Source organism: Triturus cristatus, chromosome 4_1 (assembly GCF_964204655.1).
Source record: "Triturus cristatus chromosome 4_1, aTriCri1.1, whole genome shotgun sequence".
Classification (NCBI taxonomy): domain Eukaryota; kingdom Metazoa; phylum Chordata; class Amphibia; order Caudata; family Salamandridae; genus Triturus; species Triturus cristatus.
The window spans coordinates 1,218,593,970-1,218,617,685 of NC_140585.1; the positions used below are offsets into that span (position 1 = coordinate 1,218,593,970).

General features: G+C 42.0%; 1 protein-coding gene across 5 annotated transcripts in view; it reads right to left on the reverse strand.

Annotated features, from left to right (window-relative positions):
* Positions 1-7,396: 7,396 nt before the first annotated feature.
* The window catches only part of ARHGEF25 (Rho guanine nucleotide exchange factor 25), a 980,382-nt gene continuing 964,062 nt past the window's right edge, over positions 7,397-23,716 (reverse strand). For all 5 annotated transcript variants that reach the window (XM_085654592.1, XM_085654593.1, XM_085654591.1 and 2 more), the window contains one exon: positions 7,397-8,668. In XM_085654592.1, the coding sequence (XP_085510718.1) occupies positions 8,549-8,668 (120 nt within the window). In that variant the 3' untranslated portion in view covers positions 7,397-8,548. The remainder of the gene's footprint in view (positions 8,669-23,716) is intronic.

Consider the following 23,716-nt stretch of genomic DNA (forward strand, 5'->3'; position numbering starts at 1 on the left):
TGCCAAGACGCAGATACTAGAATCCCATACCCCGTCAATCTATGAGTTTGGTTTGGGAGTTGAGGAACGTGGATTTTTGTTAAAAAATATACAGCCTAGTTATTATAAAAAACCAAAATTTAAGATTTTGAAAGCTGCGTTTTTTGCTTGGAATTTAATCCGGCGCCATGCAGGGATTCCTAAAATTTTGACATATACTCCTTTGACGTCTTCACACATTTTTCCTTCTATTTTTAGAGATTATACAATGTCGAGATGGCGGAATAGTGGTATCAACTCTTTAGGTGACTTATGGCACAATAATCATATCATAACATTTACAGAACTACAATCTCAGTTTAATCTTATAAACGTTGATTATTTTAAGTACCTCCAGCTGCATAGTTTTTTTAAGAATCTGACTTCTTTTGTTTGTTCTGGACTTGGGGAGATCCCTCTTATTGACTCCTTATATACTAAAAAAAGGATTGGTATTCATTACAATTTATTATTATCATTTTGTCCAGATGATATGCTAGAGGTTCAACAGAGATGGACACAGAAGATGGACTGCGATAATAATATGATTAAGAGTTCTATCTTGCTTGCTAATTCCGTTTTGTTGACGGGTAGAATGCGTTCACAGCACTACATGGCTATTTTTGATTTATATTCTACCCCTGCAAAAATCTCGAAATGGGGGTCAACAGCGGGAACTGCATGTAGTAGATGTGGGCTGTTTGCTGCTGACGCAATTCATATGTTTTGTCGTTGTCCACGATTAACATCTGTGTTATATGAAATCCAATCCTTTCTCACTGTAGTACTTGGATCTGCATTTACAATAACACCAGATTTAGTACTGACAGGAGTATCCTCGGAGATACCGAATGAGTATAACAGAAAACTGGTATTTATTTCCATGGCAATTTTTCGGGGGTGTATTACTCAAGAATGGATTAGTCCAGAACCACCATCTTTTTGCACCTGGAGGGCACGCTTACTAGCAATGTATAATCTGGAACAGGCTATTTATAGAACAAAAGGGAGTAAAAAAAAAGCTATAGGAATGAAAATCTGGATGCCAGTCTTGCAATGGATTCATGGGGAAGAGGGTTAACTGTTGGTCCTCTGCCTGTCCCCTACCCATTTGAGCATATATTTTTTTTGGGGGGGGTCTTTTTTTTCTTAGATTTCTCTTGGCTCCTGTATGATTGTATATTGTTTACATATGTACATTCAGATTAATTTTTTTACTGGTTGTTTGTATATGTTTTCCGACTCAAGGGCTTACTGGTTGTATTGTAACTGGCTTGCATTAGATCAATAAAATTGTTTAAAAAAAAGAAACAAATAAAGCTCTCTAAGATCTGTTCCAGTTATCTTCAAGATTTTCATATTTACCATACATCCTTTAACACACTTTGATTGATGGTGATGATATGTGGAATAACTGTTGTTTGAAAACAAGATTTGTGATAGAAATTGGAGGCCACTGAAGGGTCAAATCAGACACCGACATGAGTCCTTAACATTTCCCTTCCCTAGGTGTAATAGAGAGCGTGACTGTGTATGCTTGGTATTTTTATTTGATTACATGTTATAGAGGTGTTATGTGATGAAGTTGTATAATGTAAGAAGTATTTAGATACTGTCGAAGTTTGTTAAATCATCCATGGTATTTTGTATGATTTTGTAAAAATAAAGACAAAGATTAAATAAACAATAAATAAGTAGTCTAGTCTTGTTTATTTTAGTTGTAATGCATAATATGAGGTTGGTATCAATTGTACATGAAACTAGAAGCCCCTATATAATATAGGCCGACCCTATTTAGGAATTGTCCACGAAATTACTAATGTTTGTCTTCCATTTTGCAGCACCCTTTGCGCTCTTCTTGCCAACAACTGTTAGACATTCATAAGTCTCCTTTGACGACAGAGCCTGATCAAGAGAATGAAGGGGCATATTATCAAGGACGGTGTTAAAATGATCGCCGCTTTAGCGGCAGGAAACTGCCGCTACAAGCGGCGATAATGGGCTTGATAATATGCCGCAGAGAATTCCAATAGAAGCCCAGGTTCTCGTGTTAACCTGGGCTTCTATTGGAATTCTCTGCGGCATATTATCAAGCCCATTATCGCCGCTTTAGCGGCAGTTTCCTGCCGCTAAAGCGGCGATAATTTTAACGCTGATCTTGATAATATAGTCCGACATCTTCTCAATCTCCTCTCTGCATGTCTTTCGGAAGAAATGGAAATCTTTTATTTCACACTTCATTAGATAATACATTTGCATTCGCTTTTATCTGTTTTCTGTTGTTACTGTTTTATCTTCTACAGCGCCAAGATTACTTGTTGTAGGTGCGTTGAATAAATTAACCACAATGTAACAGTGATATTTCTCCTAAGCCTCTTCACCCTCTTCCTCCAAAACATTAATCGCTCCCATAGCAGGTGTCTTCTGTCTTTGTCTTTCGAGTTCTTTCTAACCTGATGTCTGCTTCTGGCAGTGTGCTAGAGTCTTTGGCTTAAAAAACAAGCAAATATAACAGTCCTCAGACGTATGGTTTCTCAGGAGTCAGAACATACACGAGTGTGATAGAGCGCCACGTTATTCTGAAATTTGCAGGGGTGCATCATATTCACTGTTAGTCCGCACCCACATATTAATTGAAGTAGTTAAGGTGTGACTTAGAAATATATCACTAGAGTTGTTTAACATAAGTGTGATTAGAATTGTAACCATGCTTTTCATGAAGAGTAATGTCATAGTTCACTGAAAATGTTTTTTAGTCAAGGCATAATGATTTGTTTTCATGTAATGCAATGTATTAGGTTAAATGTGCACCATATTAAAGTTGCACGTGTAGTCTGCTTACTCACGTGTAAAGGAGTAATGAAACTAATGCTTACAGTGTGATTTAGGAATGTGTTTAACAGTGTAAAGGCTTGATTGCATATACGTTTAAAGAGACAGGCTTGTTCATTTCTTATGTTAGCTAAATGTTGTAGGCCGAAAATGATTTCCCTTGGTAAAGGCTTTGGGTTTCAGGATGATTGAAAATCTTAGAGAAGTGAAAAGTTTCTCGTTCCCATGTTTCTGTTGCAGGTGCACGGATATTTAGCTCGTTAGAGAGACTAGGCCTTTGTTTTAGGAGTTAGGATGGTACGAAAAGCCAATATGGGAGTACATTGGAATTTACGGATGATATTTTCAGAAGAGATGGTGCCTGCGATCCAAGGTCAAGCTAACCGTCGTTGGATGGAATACAAGTTTCGCTGGAGAAGTACTGGAAGAAGACCTGGCTGAAGGGCGTGTTCTATGTTTTTGGGATTTTGTATTAGGAACAGTGCCCCGAGGGTTGAGCAGTTGAGGTTTAGATGGGAAGCTAGAAGGAGCATCTTAGAACGAGCTCTGACTAAGTGAGTGTACTTCTAAGGAAGTCTTCATTTCGGGCTCCTTTTTACTCTCTTGCCTGGGAGGGAAAATGCTAATTAGGGATGTCACTTTAGAAATAGAGTAGGGCTAGACTAACTGCTTTTCTTTTAGGCTAATGACTTCTAATGTAGAGACTGGACTAATTATCGCATTTCTGATGCTATTGGAATTGATTATTCTTCTTATTCTGAGTCGAATGAGACTCCTGCGTAGATTATCTTTTGTATTAGTGCCCATTTATTTTCTTCACCTTGTATTGAGGTGTTTGTATGTGCAGTTATTCTTGGTAGTAATAAAATCTTAGCATTTTTTAGATTCGGAGTCAGTGTTCCTTTGGAACAGGAATTTGATTTTGTTAATCATGTACTAAGAATTGAATTTCCTCTCCCCTCTACACTATTTAGCAGATAAAAGAGATCCTGGTGACCTGAGAGGATTCTTGGCGATTGTAAGGTAGGCAAGAATCCGGCTGTATCAAGTGTTCTTCGTTATATGTGATATTTGTGTTGGACTTTGGACAGAACGTGAACAACGCGCTCATAATACAAAATGTCACTGAAGAGTCTCAGCAGCACCAACTTCCATGATAAACATCCACTGACTTTGTCAAAGACCATGTCAAAAACCTGAATCCTTGATGTTGCACTGTTCGGAGTCAAGGGGCCGAAACCCCTTCCGCATCTTCAAGTCCTTTCAGACGATTTTCAGACACTTTATCTTTCTTCCTTGGGAGCTCACTTGAGACACCTCGAAACCCATAGCAGAAAAATAACCTAAAATGGAGGTCACATGGAGGGGCATTTTTAGGTTATGGTCCACATCATGATGAGTCACATTGACCCTGCCTAGGCCAACATCCAGGAGAAAAACTCTGTAAAAGTAAAACCACTTCATACCTAACCACTAGATGGTGAAATAATGTGCAGCATGTGATTCTAGAAGACATTCATGCTACAAAATGTACGTTCTATGAATATTGTTCTGCTTCTTTTCATTTACTTATGTATGAAGTTTATATGCCTGAAAAAAACAATACATGAGTACTGAATTAAAGTGAAAGGGTAATAAGGTAACAGGGCTTCTGAATACTGAGAAATGTTAAGGGTAATAAGACTTGTGCAGAGCTCAAAGGGGAAGATTATGGAAGCTAAGCATGCTAAGAATAATAATGTAACGCACAATAGCCATATTTTATCAGGGCTTATTAATGCATTAACTATAATTAATGATGACTAATGTGTCTGAGATCATGCCCACTTCATTATTCTGAAGTAACCATGTTTCGTCATGTAGCGCTTTCACCTGTGGCCTTGTCTCGTGAGATAGAAGAAATTCCCCCATGTAATTGTATCGGTAATTAGCCTAATCTTTAGGTAAAGTGCAGAAATGTTAATAAAGCCATTTGTTTATACCTCTTTAAAAAACAGAAAAGGACAGCAGCGCAAATTGTTTCCTGCATCAACTGATATATATTTATAGGTGGTAAAGGAAAATCATGAAGCTTAATAAAAAACAATGGATAGATTAGTGGAAAATTAAAAACCAAAATTAAAATTAAAATTTGCAAGAGCCGAGATGATGAAGTCAGTCCCTTTCGTAAATTGTGTTGTAGCCTCTGTTTTCCTAAGACAATTGAGGATCATAGGAATGCTCATGAGTGGCTGACTCCAGGGACTTTTGGCTTCAACCTCCTTGGAACGAGCGAGCTCAAACCCCTGGGGCAATGAGAAATTAGCATAGTATGCATAAAACGGGGAGGGAGGTATTCTTTTCAATGATGGGATAGACCGCCGTATTAAAGGACTGGGCCTTTCATTGACAGTAGCAAGTCTCTGAGTGGGACTTCAGACTGTTGGAAAACTCAGATGTCTAGTTCTACACAAGGCTTCAAGGGACCGTGACTCAAGCCAACAGCAAAGAGGCGCATGTTGCCTTACCAACAAACATCATAAAATTACTCAGATAAAGATAGCTAAAAACATAGCACAACCTTGTATGCACAAAATCATATTGTAGTAGCTGCCTGGCAAACAATGTTGTTTATAAAAAATCTGCATAGAACAGGCTATGGACAACTGACAGCCCAGCTCAGTGGCAAACTCTTCCATATACATAAAACACCTCAACGATCTTTAATTGGAAATAAATCATTTTTGTTTCACATTAACATTAACCATTTGTAAACTGGACATTTAACAAATGTCTGCTAGCCAGCCAAACGTAACCAACCAACCATTCAACTGAAATTCCACAACCGTCCAATACGTGCATACGTCGATAAAGTACTGATAATATAACGGTTGAGGCTGAGTCAATCACATGTCAGGCAGTTGGAGCATTGTATTAATAGGCAGTTATGCTGGATGGTTTCCCATTATAAGTACAGCTTCACTTATGTACTACCGGGTGTTCGGAATTAAGACACATCGAGAAATAGAACTGAAGCCCACCTATATACACAAATGTAATGTTTATGTGTTGTGGTTGTAGACTGATGCGCTTACCTGTATCCAACCAATGCAAATGTATCCTGAAATGTCATGGAACAATGATCAAATGTGTCATGTTGCTACTTGTTTGCTCAAGAATCAATAAAAAAGCTTATTAAAAAAATAGACACATCAGGAAAACATCCTACTTTCCATCAATTCACTCCTCGTAAGAAGAAGATAGGAGCATATTATCAAGAAACAGCGTTAAAATTATCGCCGCTTTAGCGGCAGAAAACTACAGCTAAAGCGGCAACAATGGGCTTGATAATATGCCGTAGAGAATTCCCATAGAAGCCCATGTTTTGGTGACAATATGGGCTTCTATTGGAATTCTCTGCGGCATATTATCAGGCCCATTATCGCCACTTTAGCGGCAGTTTTCTGCCGCTAATGCGGCGATAATTTTAACTCCATGCCTGATAATATGCCCCATAGTACCTCTGGATGTGCAAATTCAGATCATCTACAGTCCTGTTCTAAGTAACAGTATTTTACTTTCCACTCGCCCCACCTGCAGGTTGAAGTTAGTTTCTGGAGTATCAACTTTCCAACCCGACCTTCTCGGTGTTCAGACTTATCATTTTTTCTCTAGACCACAGCCTGGATTCTTTTTACAAAGCATGTCATTCTTTTTTTAAATTTAATGTATTACATTACATCCTTTGTCAATCTACCCATCATCGAGTTGAAGATGGTTTTCTTCGAAGGCCGAGCAAGTTATGAGACAGCAGGAATGAATTAGACTGCTTAAGCTGCAGTTAAAATGTTAATTGATCAGAGATTTATCCACTACCACGAGGAAAAATCCTCCAACCACATTCAAGAATACTTGATTACAGGAGGGTCTTTAAAGGCTATATACACTGGGTCCCACATAAGATCAATGTTTTGGGCCATGGAGCAAATATTCAAGGATGACAATGTTCCAGGAGTGGGGATTTAGCATTGACTAGAATACCTTCGCCTTCCATATACTATCAGAGATCGAAACATGTTGACCACACTGTAAAATACCTCTCAGACATGTTCTGCACACTTTTTCAGTTCCAACACCAGCACAATCAGCTTGTTTGTTGTGAAACTGGTATAGCATGCATCACTAAAGTGGCACCCATGGTTGCTATTTCTACAGCGATGTGTGGAGGAGGATGGATACACATACAGACGGATAGACAGACAGACAGACAGACGTAGACACAAAGCGGGTAAATAGATGAGTTGAACACAGGAATTAGCGCCCCTGTCTGAGGTGAGAGCCGCCTTCTTTCTCTTCACTTAGAAATGTATTATTCGGTTTGCACATATTCCTTTTGGGCAGGAAAGTTCAACCTAAGTGAGACAAATAGACAAGACTGCTTTAGCAGTACCAAATTACACAATGTTAAATGCTTTGTATATGCAATATTTCAGCGTCGCAAATCTCTTTGGTTTTTGTTCCTAACAGCTCTATAGCTTTCAATCATTAGAGGAATCAGACAATTCCATTTGGTTATCACTTCGATTTAATATGATCGAAAAGGTTTGTGAGTTATCTGGCGCAACTCTCCACCTCTTAAGCCCTTCCTCACACACCCCTCCATACACACCGCAGGACCCACACAAGGCAGCATCCTATTCATAACCCCCCTCCCCACCATGAGTCTGTGCACCCCAATGGAAGTCTTCCTGTTGCTTCCTGTTGTCACCTTTTGTAGACGGCCATCGGGAAGGCGAGTGATGGCTTTGGCAGTAACTGTCCAAAACTAATGTAAAGTTATTTGTGAAACATCCAATTTTTGTTCTTTGCTTGCACATGTTCAACTGCTATTTTGGGGAATTGGGCTAAAAGTAGCATTCGCCTAAGAAATTTCCCCTCAAGCTAAACTGTTATCTCTCCAACTGAGAATTCAAGTCAAGCTGATGATACCCAGGGCGAAAAGTGGCAGTGATGAAGGGAGACGAAACTGATCCTCCCTGTTTATTTACAAAGTTCCAGGATGCTCAGAAAGGTTACTGTCTCCAGGCCATGAAGATAAGATTTTAGCTAGCCCCACACCTACCCACTTGGGCCCCTCCATTTCCACAGTTTCTCTTGTTCAAGGAAGGTTTTCTGCTTGTGCGTCAGGTAGATGGAAGTGCTTCACCGGTGGGGAATAGAAGAGCTGGAGGGAGGGGAGCCAGCCTGTTCCGGTCTGAAGGGTTAGTCCTGAGGATGGTTCCGCTGGAATCTTCCTAAGCTTAAAAAATAAGAAATACAAATATCCAGCAGGGGAAGTGATGGGCAAAGCAAGCGTCTTTTGATCAATATTAAAATACGATGAGATAGAGCTAGTCACCCTAGATTCTTGGCAACCCCCTAAAAAGGCACGGGCATTGCTCAAAGCCCCTGAATTGTAAACAAAATCTCTCCGCCGTGGCACCTCGGCTCCCTTTTTTTCAAAAAGAAATCTGTACAAAAAACACAAAGAAAGAATCCACTGGCCTCTCCAGAGCGAGTAGTCTATCTTGGGTCTGACATCGAGCCAGGAAAAGCATGGATCAATGCATCTTCTTGGTGTCTATCCCTCCCCCAAACCGAAAAGTGGTTATATGCAATCATTTCAGCAAACATGCTTTTATGTCCACAAGAGGAGGGATCGCAGGGTGTAGAGGGGGGTCTACAGTTCATCTTCATCCAGCTTGGCGAGTCTGGCAGTGGGGGGGCATGCATCCTCTTGAGAAAAGGACCCCTGTCCTCGCAAGGAGTCCCCGGAGTCCCGGCTTCCGACACTGAGCTTCTGTTGGGAGAGACAAGATCACAGCAGCATTAGGAGCTGGAGAAAAACATCAGAACAAGATCCCAGGGAACAAGGGATGCTCTGGAATGGAAATGCACACTACTCGGTCAAGATGTGTACAGCTAACTTCCATCCCACTTACTGCATGTTTGCATATGTATGTCTGTTTTGCTCCTAAGAACATCTATGTTTTCTCTGAGATCGTACATTTTGTAGCATAATATTTGTGAATCCAAGTCCAAAATTCTAAAATTCACACTGACAGCCACTGGATGGTGAGATCTCTAGAAATTACCTCAACAAATATCCAAGAATTATGGGGCATATCAGCAAGGTGAGGCGATAGAATTATCGCCGCTTTTGCGGCCGTTTTCGGCCGAAAAGCAGCGATAATTTTATCGCCTAATTAGCAAGCTCACGCTAACGCATGAAAACTTGCGTTAGTGTAGGAATTCCTAACGCCCAGCTTTGCATCTCTAATGAGATGCAAAGTGGGCGTTCCTGACATGACATGACAGGAGAAATGTCGCTAAGCGACATTTCTCCTGTCATCAAGCCCCACGCTATGAAGCATAGCGGCAAGAAAAGTAGCGATAACCCCTGTTATCGCTACTTTCCTTACGCCTGCTTCAGAACTGACTTAGCCATGATATCCTATGGAAGGTGGATATCATGGCTAAATTTGTGAGTCCCTATCATAAAGCTAACGCCACATTGCGTGAGATTATCGCTGGGTTTCCAGCGATAATCTCACGTTAGGCAGTTAGCATGAGGATTTTTATCGCATTTGAGATAAGCGTTGCTAATAGCAGGCTATCTCAGCGATAAAAATCCACGCTAGCCGGCGATGATTATCCTAGCGCTAAGTGCGCTTAGCGATAATTATCGCCGGTTGTTGCTGATATGCCCCTATGTACGCACACCAAGTGCAAAACTAGTCTGTGTTCACAAGGTTAGCAAGGAAGAAAAAGAAATGCTATCTACTTCTCATTCTGGATTAAACTGGGACTCATCCGAAATAAGCAATTCTTCCAATGAATAGTCTTAGTAAACTCAGTAAAAACATTTAACAGTTAAAAACAACCAATGTCTTTTGTTCCCTTGATGAACACCCCTTAGATCCGTATCTCTGCATGTGTAAGTTGGCCTTCCTAAGTGCTTAGGGGCACTAATTCACACGCTAAGGGATGCAGATCAAAGGAGTGTTTGTCACCAGTTGAAAGTATCAGGTTTCTGAGTCAATTACACCCTAACTTTGAATGATTAATCTATGGAACTCACTTTTTCAATGTGAAGACTTAAATGTTCTTTCAAATGAATTTCAGTTGTGATTCCAAAAGGAACAAAATAAGTTGGCTGTTTCTGACTGATGAAATAAGGAATAAAGAAGTTTGTGGAATCTATTTAAGCCAACTAAGCTCATATTTGGAACTAATAACTGAGTGCTCTCCGCTTTAGAATTTATTATAACAGACGTTCCACATGTTCAATAAGGTTGTATGACACAACCACACGTGCCTAAGCCACGCGTTCCTTAACAAAGCGGTCAGAACAATGAATGAGTCTTAACCACGCATTCATTTACCACGCAAGTCTGTACAACAACTTGCCTTTGGGAAAGCGCTGGACTTTGAAACATTATAATTTACTATTAAAACTCCAGGACGCGCAACAGTAGGAAAAGCATTGGAGTTTAAAGTCTAACTCCGCTTTACCTAAGGCATGTCATCGTAACGACATGCGTGGCAAAGGAATGAGTGGTTAAGACACATTCGTTGTTCGGACTGCGTTGCAAGGCAACGTGTCGTTCCGCCGTCGTTGTAATTGCTGTTTCCCCTTCAATAAGGATGACCAGTCTCACTGTGGAGTGGAGAGACCTAAATCTCCGCCTCTGTAGCCTGTCAGGCTTGTTGATACCTCGGAGAGAGCATCCTCGGTTTTGAATGACAGCCTCCTTGTAGAGGATGCAAATATTTGAAAGCTCCTATGTTACTATGTACACCAATTACAGCCAAGTAACTTTTTCTTCACCATCATCGGGTCTTTCACAGATTCACAAGATTTTGAAACAGAAAGTCCTGGGAATAAGGGACGATGAAGCAATGTTTTTAAGGCACCGAACTCCTCGGAACCTGTGGTCCCAATCATTTTTACGCTACCATCAGAGTCCATAAAATAATGAATCAGGCTGGAGTTCGGTGTTTTCTGCTTTTCAGATATATTGGATATATCGGAGAGAAGGATTGTCATTCAGTGACACAGCCTTTGCCATGTTTCTGATTCAGAGAAAAGTTATTCTTCCTAAAAAGGTTTGCTAGCCTTCAGATTGCAATCTTCGTAGCAACATGTTATCTGGTGATACTATGTATGTTGCATGGTTGATCTTTCTTCAGTAAATTTTGAGCAGAAGAATTAAATGTTGGTGCTATCTAAATAATACTGAGGGGCCCTCCTTACATCTAACATGTGCATAATTTTCTCTTTTGATCCCTGCTGTAGATAGAGTTTAAATTAATACGGGTACTAACACCGTCTGACTGTATTGTGTGTCAGAGTGTAACCTCTGAAACACATTTCAGATTCATTTTTAAGCACCAACTTGTCTTAAAAAAAACCTTTCAAAGAGTATCATCAATCTTTCCAGAAATGTACTGGAGGTGGAGCAGTGAATAAAGAGGGTTAAGAAGGTTGCCTCCTGTGACGAGAGACAGCTGAAAGGTAAGCACGTAGAAAGGAAATGAGGAGACAGCGGATGTGGGAATGCGTGCAGCTGTTTAGCTTCGTGCCATTGAGTAGGACAAACAGGCGGTGCAGGGCTGGGCTGACAGGTCATTGTGTGGACCGTTTTTTTGGGTGTTTTGTGGGCCTGTTTTATTTTCAGGGATTTATTGTTGAGTTCCCTGATATTACCTCGAACATTCCCTTCATCATGCACAACTGCCTACAGTCTCCCATACCCTGGAAAATACCTATACTCCATGTCTTTACAAGTTGAAAACTATACTGATTTGTTAATGTGTGCCACTTTTTTAGCTACGTGATTCGCTAATGGGGGCTATTTTGTTTGGGCGACCCAGAGTTATTTCTGTCCCAGTCCTTATGGACCACATCCAGAACGTTTTTTTTTTTTTATTTGCCTTCGCTATGTGTAGTCCTCTTCCTTAACATAAAATTGGAGAGTCGACTATTGGTTTTGCAAATCAGTGCATAGTATTCTCAGTCTGCATTAAGGAACTATGGGGCATATTATCAACGGCCAGCGATAATTATCGCTGGCCGTTCATAGCGATAGAAAAATTATCGCCAGCTATCGCTGAATATTATCGCCATGATAACGCAATATTTACAACGCATATCGCTATGGCGATAATATTTCAGCGATAGCGGTGTTTTTAATGGAACATCGCTGGTTTTCCAGCGATTTTCTATTGAAAACAGCGATAACATTGCTGATAGGACCCTGTGGTCCTATCAGCATAATCCATATCCCATTTAAAATATGCCTTAGTTAGAGGAATTTAACAGGTGTTAAATTCCTGAGTTAAGGTTGAGGTAACGCGATTTTTTTTTATCGCTGCACCTCCTTGTTAATATCGCGAAGCTGCCTTCATGATATTAACATGTGTTGTTTTCACAGCCACGCCTCTTTTGCATCTCATTAGCGATGCGAGGCGAGGCTGTGAAAAAACGGGCTCTACATCAAGGAAACACGCGCTAGCGTGTCCTTGATGATATTTCGATATAATTATCGTCGCTTTTCGCCCAAAAACGGACGCTAAAGCGGCGATAATTATATCGCCAGCCCTTGCTAATGTGCCCCTATGGGGCATATTTACAAGGGTTTTATCTCCGCTTTTCTGGCTTAAAAAGCTAAAAAAGCGGAGATAAAACTATCACCCTATTTACAAGAAGGGTGCTAACATGCATAATCGCATGTTAGCACCCTTTTTCCCACCGCCTCACTTCGCATCTCTAATGAGATGCAAAGTGGGCGTCACTGGGCGTACCCCGGATGGAAACCTAGCAAATATCGCTGATGTTCACATCGCAATATTTACAAGGCTGCCACAGCATTTTAGCACACGTTAGTTTTTGGAGAAAACAGCTGTTTTCTCCAAAAACTAACGTCTGCTAATATGCAGACTTACCTATTCCCAACATTGGGGTGGATTATGCTGATACTGGTTATCGCCGTTTTGCAGGGAACATCGCTGGTAAACCAGCGATGTTCCCTGCAAAAGGGCGATAACCTCGCTATCTTTGGAACTTTTATCGCCCTGGAGAAACGCATTGTTAATAACGCGCTACCAGGGCGATAAATTCCAGAGATACCTTGCGATAATAAAATTATCACTAAGCACGGCCAGCGATAATTATCGCTGGCCCTTGATAATATGCCCCTTAAATCTTCTGGACAGCAGCATGATGCTTTCAAAGAATTTATCACAGTTACGACTTAGAGAGGAGCCTTAGCACCGCTGTAGATATCCTCTTCTACGCAGGGTCAGACCGAGACAAAAAACATAGGCTTGGCCACCAAAATAAACGTAGCCCACATTAGCGAAGCATACAGTTAAAAAAGTGGTACAATATGGCAAAAAAACAGTAAAGGAACAGACCACCCAGTCATAAAACCGGTCCAAGACTGCTAAAAAACAGTCCCACACCCTGATCTGTGAGACCAGCCCATCGGGCACTGCCTTAGTGTCTTGTAGGCAAGTCCGATCCGGCTCCCTCTAATGAAATAACACCCTCAGAGTAGGTAATCATTCAAATAGTGGTGCAAAGAGTGTTATTTTTCTGCCACAACCTAGACGGAGATTTTGCAAAGATTCTCTTTGTCAATCAGAGCCCAAACCTCAGTAAGTTGTACTAGAGATGTCGTTTCTGATTTTGAAGGAAAGGTTTTTGTCTGCATGAAATGATAGATGCATGAAGGAAGCACAGTGTTAAGTCCACTAAAGCAAGGACCATTGCATCAGAAGAAAGGTCCCATTGTGTACTGTCACTGTTTGAAACAGAAGCTTTCTAATGTAGCTGTGTAACTGCCGAATATCTGGGACCCGTCCTCAGTTTCTTGAAGCCTTCCAGAATAGGAACTAATGTGAATGCACCCTTTAGTTGTGCAGTGGCCCAACATTCTGCAACCTCTACTTTTCCAGGAGGATTTGAACTTCTTACCTCAGTAGGTGGCTGTGTTTGGAATTTGTTATCTTTGCTTTGTGAGAGCCAAACTATGCCCCTTCATCAAGATGTTGAGCATGCGGTTGTTATTCCAGTGATAAAGTGGGAAATCAGCTTGCCTTTCAAGGTACCACCAGGGCGCCAAAGGTGGGAGACCGCTGACGGTTCTTGTCAAATTTTCATTGAGGAGAGCGGCTTAATACACTAGACCCTTTATATTGTTCTAGGATGTCTTGTGTTGATAATCTGTTCTCTTCTGGTCTAGCCTGAACAATACCTGTTTGTGGTGAAGTTCTGTTCTTCTTGCCTCAAAAGGAGCACACATTTTGAAAGGTTTCCCTTGGATAAATACATATTTTACATTTAACGTTCTTGTCTGTTTTTATTCGCTTACGAATATTCTTTAATTTTTTTACCAAACAGGTCAGAGCAATCAAGGAACACTTTCATTTGAATGTTGGTTTGAAAGTGGTGGGATTTAGACATTAATAGATGTGAAGTGTTAACTCTGTGCCCCTGCTGGCAGCACCAAACCAAGGCAAGAGCCACTGCTTCCTTTGCAACATGATTCCCTGCCAGTTGCCTTACTAGAATGACCTTAATAACCTCTAATTGTTCTGTGTGCAACAGCTGCTAAATAAATATCATCTATTGTCACAACACCCCCTTCCTATTTACTTAGGATGGCTAACAAGTTTGCTGCATCAATCGTGATGCAGGCTGATGCCATAATCCTAAATTCAAATGCATCTATTCTCATGCGCTATTTGGCCCGACGAACAGAGGAGAATGACATTGATCAGAGCTAGTACATTTTCTCATGGCGACCACCACTATCACCGAGTCTGGACTTTGACCTGTCAATCAGAGAGCAGTGTGTTCAGGTGCCACGGCTGACATGGTGGCCCTAAGAATGCAAGCTTCGAGTTCGCATATCTGTTGCAGGTTTGGCATCAAAATGGTTTTCTGTTCAGATTCCTGCATTAGAAAATGAAGGGCGGTGTCTCGCCTAGCTTTTCCAAAGGCATCCCATACACTTTTTGGCGAGTTTCTGTTATTTCAGAACTTAGACTAACGCCTTTGTCTTGGACATCCTCAAGGTTTTCATAACCCAAGCCCGTAGTCTCCTCATCCTTACCATGGTCTAGAAATGGTGTTGTCTGTTATTTTTATGTTGCTTATCTATTAGGCTTTATTTCAGGAAATTCTGAAGGCACTAGTGGCCTATGTTGAGGACACTGGACAATCAAAGTCATGGAACTGTTAGCAGTAAATGGCCTGCCATGAATCTTAAACCTATTCCTTACACTGCAGAGTCCTGCGACACTCAATTCTTTCACCCTCCTTCTGCCCCTCTGCATGGAACCTCTAATCTCAAAGCTACAAGGCATGGACATATGCATGCATTAATATGCTAGTAATACTCAGCTGTACCTCACAAGTAAGTAACCGTCCAACTATAACAACCTTAAAGAACGTCCTCAAATAAATAATACATTGGACATAGTCATTCTTCTTAAAACTGAACACAGGGAGAAAATAATTTGCATTTCTCTTCTCCAAAGATTCCCACTGGTATAAAAATGGTTTCAAACATGTTCCCCAATAGACATTTAACTACTGAAACAGCACAGAATGGGGTTTGCACCGTGCAAATCTTTGGTGCAAATTTAAGCACAAACAGCACTCCTGTGGATGGACCTTTGTCTCTAATTAAGGATTACCATTAACAGTTCAGTCACTTATCAATGACAGTGAAGCACAATTTGCCCCACAAGGATGACAGGGAGTAGTAAAGTTTCAAGCCATGAAGGTTTATTAGCAGTTTAGCAAAGTTACAAACTCAAATTAGTTAGTCATAAATCGATAATGACCTTATTACAGCATGGTTCAGTATAATCCAAAGCAAATCAAAAAAGTAAATGCAAAGGCAAGTTACTTAAAAATAGTTATATGCAAAATGGGTAATATTTTGTTCCTCTGAAGGGAAATAAGCTGGGGTTTCAAGAGAAATCAGTGAAATTTAAGCAGCAGGTATCAGTAAGTAGAGCCTTTAAAGGTAGAAACAAATGAAGGTTTGATCAAGAAAAGGAAAAATGATGTGCTCAACAGACGAACTCTATGCGTTGGGCAAATACGCATAAGGTCTCAAGAGAGAGAAAAGGGGCATCTGCTCTCAGAAGATAGGGGCATCTGAAACTAACTAATTTCACAATGCACAATTGAACATACGATTTCTACATTAGAGAACTTCTCTCTACAGTTCCCAGGAGGTAGGAATCAATCAAAATCTAGCATTTCATGCAAATGCGTCCTCACTCTCCTTTCCAGACATTGCACAAAGGAAGCTCACAGCAGCATGGCCTTCAGAAGATATCTCGTACTGGATATTATATCACGATCTGAACGTCCTGGGCGCAGGAGCATGAAACCAATTATTCAATTACTGTAAAACTAACTATAACAATTCCAAGTAAACTAAACAACTGTCCATTCATTGTTCAAATTACAGCAGCTTAGTGCTTGGCTCTTGAAACAGGAAAAGGGTGAGATAATACACAGCAGCTAAAATGCAATTTTAAACATTAGCATGAGTTGTCAGCCTGAGACCTACAGTAAATATGGGCAACTCAACGTGTATACTCTTTAACTATGCACCATCACAAAATAAAATGATGGACGGAGAGTTGAAAGTTTTCAAACACTCACCCCCAGTCACAGATCTGGGTTCAATTCATTGTTATTTTGCTCGCCACATTACCTCAGTTTGGACCCAGCCATATACAAATCTGTCTGGACCCTGCTCCCTATGGGAACAGTCCAGCTCGAATTGCCAAGCCATGTCCTCCCTGGACCGAAAACAAGCATCCTAGGACTGGCTTCGGGGTATAGACCCTCATCAGCCAGGCTAGCTTGAATCAACAAGCAACGGACCCATGCCTGGGCATACCCGTAGCCACTTAGGGCGCACATAGCAACATCACAACATAAAATGATGGATGGAGTGTTGAAACTTTTCAAACACTTACCCGCAGTCACAGATCTGGGTTTAATCCATCATTATTTTGCTCACCACGCCACCCCAGTTTGGACCAAGTCACATGCAAATTATTGCCCACCCCGTGGAATTGGTGGTGTCCAAGCCACAAATATTTGTGAACTTGGCTCTATCATGACCATCTTGAATCACCTGAGAAAGCACAGTGCGAAGGTCTTCGGGGACACCATGGTGAACTTGTGCCACCGAATCTCAAAGGGTGTGGGAATCGCAACAAATAGCTGGCATTTACAGAGTGAAGGGCCAAGCTGGTAGAAGAAAAGTCATGTTTGACAAAAATTTCCACTTGTTTAGATTCCCTATCGAGAGGGTGGTGGGAAATGTGTTGGGATTAGAGCAGCTAGTGGAAGCCAGCACCACTAGACTTAGTGGTGAGGGGTGTTGTAAAAGAAAAGTCGGGTCGCATGGAGCAGGGCGATGCCTCCTAGCAATTTGTTGATTGACCAGTGGGCTGGACAAAGGTTTGGCCCAAGCCCCCATTAATGTATCCGCTAGTACTTCGCTGAAAAGAAGGATTGGCTCCAAAGATGTCTGCTTAGTATTGTCGACCGTGTGGTAATTCAAAAGTGGGAAGCAGCGCCTTGGGCAAATTCTGGTGCAATGTCGGTCATGCCATCAACTCGGTGTCAGAGAGAATAATTGGGACGGCCTCCTCAGGTAGTGAAGTCGACACGGCCGGGGCCGGCATGGGTCAGGCGCCGGAAATGGGGTCGGAACAGGAGCCATAGGCAAGACAGACTCAGATGGTCCAGCTAGCTCCAAAGGTGAACTAAAGTGGAAAGCATCTCTGCTCCTTTGGGACCGAAGGCACACCAGAGGTAAGTAGGTAGGGATCCAAAGATCCAGATCATGTCTACATGGAACTCCTTGATCTAAGGCAGCATGGCGAAGGCCCCAGAAACTCGGGTGATGCAGTATCCAGCAGCAGGATCGGCTTCGGAGTCGTCCGACGCTGGATGCAAGATCGAGAAAGGTTGTGCCAGCTCTGTGCCAGGTCAGGCGGATATAAGTGATGTGAGAGAGTAGAATTCTACTTCAATTTCCTGTGTTTCCTACGCTTACCTGAGGAATTGGAGCGCGACGAAGATCGATCTCTGGAGCAGCTCCACTAGTTAAGGACCGAGATCAAACCTTGGATGCGGAGTGTGACTTGGAACTGTACCAGCGAGGATGCTTCTCATGTTTGGTGATGTACAGTTTCCCCTTGTGTTCACTAATTGCCTTTGAGTTAATCGACATGCAGTGGCTGCAGGCCTTGGAGACGTGACTCGACCCCAGACACCACAGGCACAACTAATGGGTATCTGTCACAGACATTTCTTTGTAAATGTCGATACAAGGCTTAAAATGCTGTTATTTTAGGGGGTGAAATCCCGTGCACATTGAAGAAAATTTGCTTTTGAGGCCCGGTGTCTGGCGGGCGTGGACAGTTCGTAAGCAACTGACATCAGCATATGGGAGTGGTCCATATAGGCCCTTCACTTAATGTCTGGAGCAGAAAGGTGTCAGAGTCGACTAGAGCCACACAGTGCCACACAAGAAATTTGATCAAAAGATCAGGTATTCACATATGAAAGGCTGGATTAACCACAATGGAGAGGGAGTTGGACCAATTTTACCATGCACTTGTTAACTTTAGCCTCCCGTCTGCTGAATCTGGTATTTTTCACAAACACTGACTTATCACCACAAAAAAACAAGAAGTTATTATTAGAAGTTATGCCACAGTATGTACTGTACACATTGGATCGTTCACTGCTGGTTTGTTTTTGTACAGCAAGACAAACTAATGTATGAACATGTCATTAATTTCTAAAACTGTGCAGCTTTCAAGCTCTGTTATCGTCAATTGCATTTGTACAAGACTACTCTCCTAACAGATAAGAACTAGGGGGCATATCATCAACAACCGGCGATAACTATCGCTAAGCGCACTTAGCGCTAGGATAATTGTTGCCGGCTATCGCTTGTTTTTATTGCGGAGATAGCGCGCTATCAGCGACGCTTATCTCCAGAGCGATAAAAATAGCCGAGTTAGCTGCCAAATGTGCAATTATCGCTGGGATTCCAGCGATAATCGCACGTTTGGCGCTACGTTGTTGATAGGGCAGGGTATTCTTAACCATGATATCCACCTTCCATTGGATATCATGGCTAAGTCAAACTAAAAGCAGGCGTAAGGAAAGTAGCAATAACAGCGGTTAGCGCTACTTTTCTTATCGCTATGCTTGTTAGCGTGCCCATTGACAATTAGAGATATGTCGGTTAGCGACATTTCTCCAGTTATTTTGGGAAGGAACGCCCACTTTGCATCTCATTAGAGATGCAAAGGGAGGCGTAGGGAAAAAGGGTGCCAACATGCGATTATGCATGTTAGCACCCTCTTTTTAATAGGGTGAAAACATTATCTCCGCTTTTCTGGCTTTTAAAGACAAAAAAGCAGAGATAAGGCCCTTGATGATATGCCCCTAAGGGGTATATCATCAACAACCGGTGATAATTATCGCTAAGAGCACTTAGTACTAGGATAATTATCGCCGGCTATTGCTTGTTTTTATCGCGGAGATAGCGCGCTATCAGCGACGCTTATCTCCAGAGCGATAAAAATAACCCAGTTAGCTGCCAAATGTGCAATTATCGCTGGGATTCCAGCGAGAATCGCACAAAGTTTGGTGCTATGTTGTTGATAGGGCAGGGCATACTTAATTAACCATGATATCCACCTTCCATTGGACATCATGGGCAAGTCAAACTAAAAGCAGGCGTAAGGAAAGTAGCGATAACCGCGGTTAGCGCTACTTTTCTTATCGCTATGCTTGTTAGCGTGCCCATTGATAATTGGAGATATGTCGGTTAGCGACATTTCTCCAGTTATTTTGGGAAGGAACGCCCACTTTGCATCTCATTAGAGATGCAAAGGGAGGCGTAGGGAAAAAGGGTGCCAACATGCGATTCTGCATGTTAGCACCCTCTTGTAAATAGGGCGAAAACATTATCTCCGCTTTTCTGGCTTTTAAAGCCAAAAAAGCAGAGATAAGGCCCTTGATGATAAGCCCCGATAAAGGCAACCAACCGTTAACGTGACCCACCTTTAAACTGTCACTGCATTATTGGGAAGGTGGAGTAAAAGCTTTATTCCAGCACAGGGAGGGAAACTATTTGGCCGAGATGTGCAATATCTCAATCTCGCTTTGAAACACCGAAAATTGCCATTTTTGTGCCAGCGGGCCGCTGATATGGGCCATTAGCAGGGAGAACATTGGCCGCCTTCCCGAGATCCGTTAGTCATTCGTTAACAAATCCCATCTGGTTCCGCCTGTGAATGCCGCCAACAACGTCAACTTTTTAGCGGTTGCTGGACACAATATACGGGCAGTACCGGCTTTAGCCACTAGGTGGTGGCAAAGCATTAAACAATAACCTTAATTGGGACAGCAGTCCCCTCCCCCGTTGGTCAATTGTTTCGTCCCGAAGAAAACGAATCAGTTTTGCTGACATTTTCTCCTCGTGTAACATGAAAGCCGTGATTCGTTTTTCACAGCCGGGGGATGGAACCGTTTTCTGTAACTGTGGCGTTTTGCAATAACATTTATAGATATCGTGTTTTTTAATGTACTAATTGTTCTTCGTTTATACAAAGCACGAACATTCATAAATTACATCATTCACATCAAAGGTGGTGGAGGAATGCTTGCAAATAGTCGAACCCCTGGCAATCGCTAGGGGGAGCATTCCAGCCAAACGTTTTTCGCCCACAAAGTCATTCTAGACAACTGCTCGACTTCTTCTGCAAATCAGTACTGACCGCAGGGCTTTAAGGGGGATGAAAAAACTGGGGGGGGGGGGGGGGGGGGGGTCTCTCTCAAAGAGCGTGGCCAATGTAATTAAGGACGTGCTTAAAACACATAAGCTAAAAATATGTGCTTAGCATAGTGTGCCGCCCAACTTGTAGTTTGCATCCAGATATATGATACAGCAAGTAACATCATGCATACAAGTCATGACTGTTGGCTTCGTCAATGGTTGTTAGTTACATAAGATAAATAAGCAGCAACTATGGCTTGTAGATAGTATTGAAAAAGCTTCCACTTAAAGCCCCGGTGACACAACGACAATGTTGCTACTCCTGAGTTTCAAAAAGAGAAGTGGCAATTTGCAGTGTGCGCTCTTCAATAGGCCCCCCCCCACTCGCCACAGCGCTCGGAGGCTTGTGTTTTAAAAAGCAGACACATGGGAGATGTAAGAAGCAAGGATTTCCCTTCCCCTACAACACTCACTTGGCATTACATCATGCCGTAACTTCTCCACTAGTGAGAAGTGAGCAGTGTGAGCATGTGCCTGCTGTCACTGCAGTACGGAAAACAACTGACCGCTGGTGCCAGGGCCCAAAACAGAGCCCGATAGAGACCCGTTTCGAGGCCCCCTTTAAAAAAACTGCCGGTGCTCAGACCCGATGAGAGACGGCCTACTTAAAGCCCTGACTGACCCGAACCCTCAAGGCAACAACAATACATGCTGGGCTGCCACATGAGCCCCCCTGCAGAAGGGAAAATAAGTGGGTGAAAAACAATGGATTGGCTACTCTGAGCGATTGCCAATGGTTAGACTTTTTGCAAGCATTCCTCCCATCGCCTTTTATGTCGATCATGTACTAGAACAACAATCACTTATATAAGAAACAATTCACAAAATGTCCCACCACTGACAGTTCTGTAACTTCAAACACCCCCCTCCCTTTGAAAAACCATGAAACAAGAGGTGGCAAGACAACTTATGCAAAATGTTGAACTCAAATCACTTGTTTCACGACCATCAGTCTGAATTCAGGCGAGTAAGGGGAACTGAATCTGACAAAACTACTGAAATATTCCTCGACATTTGTGCTACCTCTTACCCAGATGACCAACAACTCTTAAAGAGCTGGAATAATTTTTGAGCACATCTAAACCAGCTGTGCTACAGATCTATTAAATTCTCAACAAAAGCAGCCAAAAATTGCTTCATGCTTGGAGCATGTGTTCTACTACACAACGTTCTAATTTATGTATGATTGTAACTAAGACCAAAATTCAAGTAATGGTCAAAACTTATCCTATCTTGTTACCCTTTACCTTGGAGCCAATCCATCAACCTCACCAAAAGTAAGGATATTTTTGTCACCAAAATTTTGTTTCTCCCCAGGTCGACACAGCTGTGAAGACTGGCAAACTGCAGCTCTTGCTTTACTCTGAAAAAACTTCCATTACTCCATACTGACTATTGGTGAAAAATGCTAATATGGTGGCAAAAATATCATCTGACACAAATATTGTAAAAAATATAATTATGACATATATTTCACAGGACAGAATACTGCACACAAGAATAATGAGTTTTTAGGTCTTTAATATCATTTTTTAAAATAGTTGTATAAAATATCGCTTTGTTATTATTTTGAAATGTTTTACTATTTTGAGTGTTTTAAATTAATGAACAAGTTACTAACCTTGGGTAATGCCTTATCTGGTATAGACTCTATCTAGCAGCAATACCTCTGCGTGCTGGCAGGGGCTGTCGTTCAGCTCCACGTCGGCATCGTTGGCGTCATTCATGACAGAAGTGAGGTGCGCAGTGTCTATATAGGCATAATGCTTGATGAGCGTATGTAGTGGCGCCCACGTTCCTGTCTGACAAATGTCGAGGATACGAACTCTGTGAGCTAAAGCAGTGGTCACAGCCTTGGCTCTTGTGGAGGGAGCACGCAAACCCTCCGGGGGTTGATTTTTGGCCGAAGTGTATCAGACCTTTATGCTAATATGATCCATTGTGAAAAGGTCAGTTTCTGCAATGCCTTCCCTTTCTTGGATCCAACATACCCTATAAAGAGATGATCGTCCACCCGGAACTCTTTAGTTCAATCAATGTGGAATAACAACTCTCTTTTTGGTTCCAGATGGTGGAGTCTCTCCTCTTTAGAAGGATGAAGCACAGCAAAGAAGGTAGGCAAGGTGATGGTCTGGTCCACATGAAAGGGTGTCACAACCTTCAGTAGAAGGGAGGCATGAGTCCTGAGAACCAGCTTGTCTGGGTAAAAGCTGGTATAAGGAGGGTACACAGAGAGAACCTGCATTTCACTGACCCTTCTGGACGATGTAACTGCCACTAAGGAAGCCATCTTGAGGGTTAACATAGTGGGCAGTTGTGTAGAGGATCGAACTGTGTGCACATGAGAAAAGTGAGTGCCAGATTTAAGTCCCATTGGGGCATGATAAATGATCTGGGAGGAAACAAATCCTGGAGACCTTTTGAGGAACCTAGTCACACCAGGTGGCTTGAACAAAGAAGGTTCTGGCAATCACAAAAAAGCCTCACTGTGTGATAAACAGCCCTTAACTTGAGTAAAACATGGTAAAGGAGTGCAGAGAGAAGGTTGGTTATCCTGGATACACACCTTGGCACAAATTTGTCCCAGCTGCAGGCATACACCGTCTTAATAGAGGGACACCTGGTTGCCAGAATAACATTGCAGACTTCAGAAGGAAGGACAAAAGCTGTCAACTGTCTTAGCTCAATCTCCACGCAAGAAGACAGAGGGTGCACAGGTTTGTAGGCAGAACCCTCCCCAGTTGATACGACAGAAGATCCTCCCGAAGAGTCAGCCTGACCAGAGGACCAATGTTCATGCTCAATAGCTGGGATACCAGACTCTCTGTGCCCAATCCTGAGCCACAATAATGTTTTGTGTTGATCATAAACTACAACCACATTAACTTATAAAAGAAACAAGTCACAAAATGTCACTTGTCTTGTCTGGGCAGGAGTGGTAT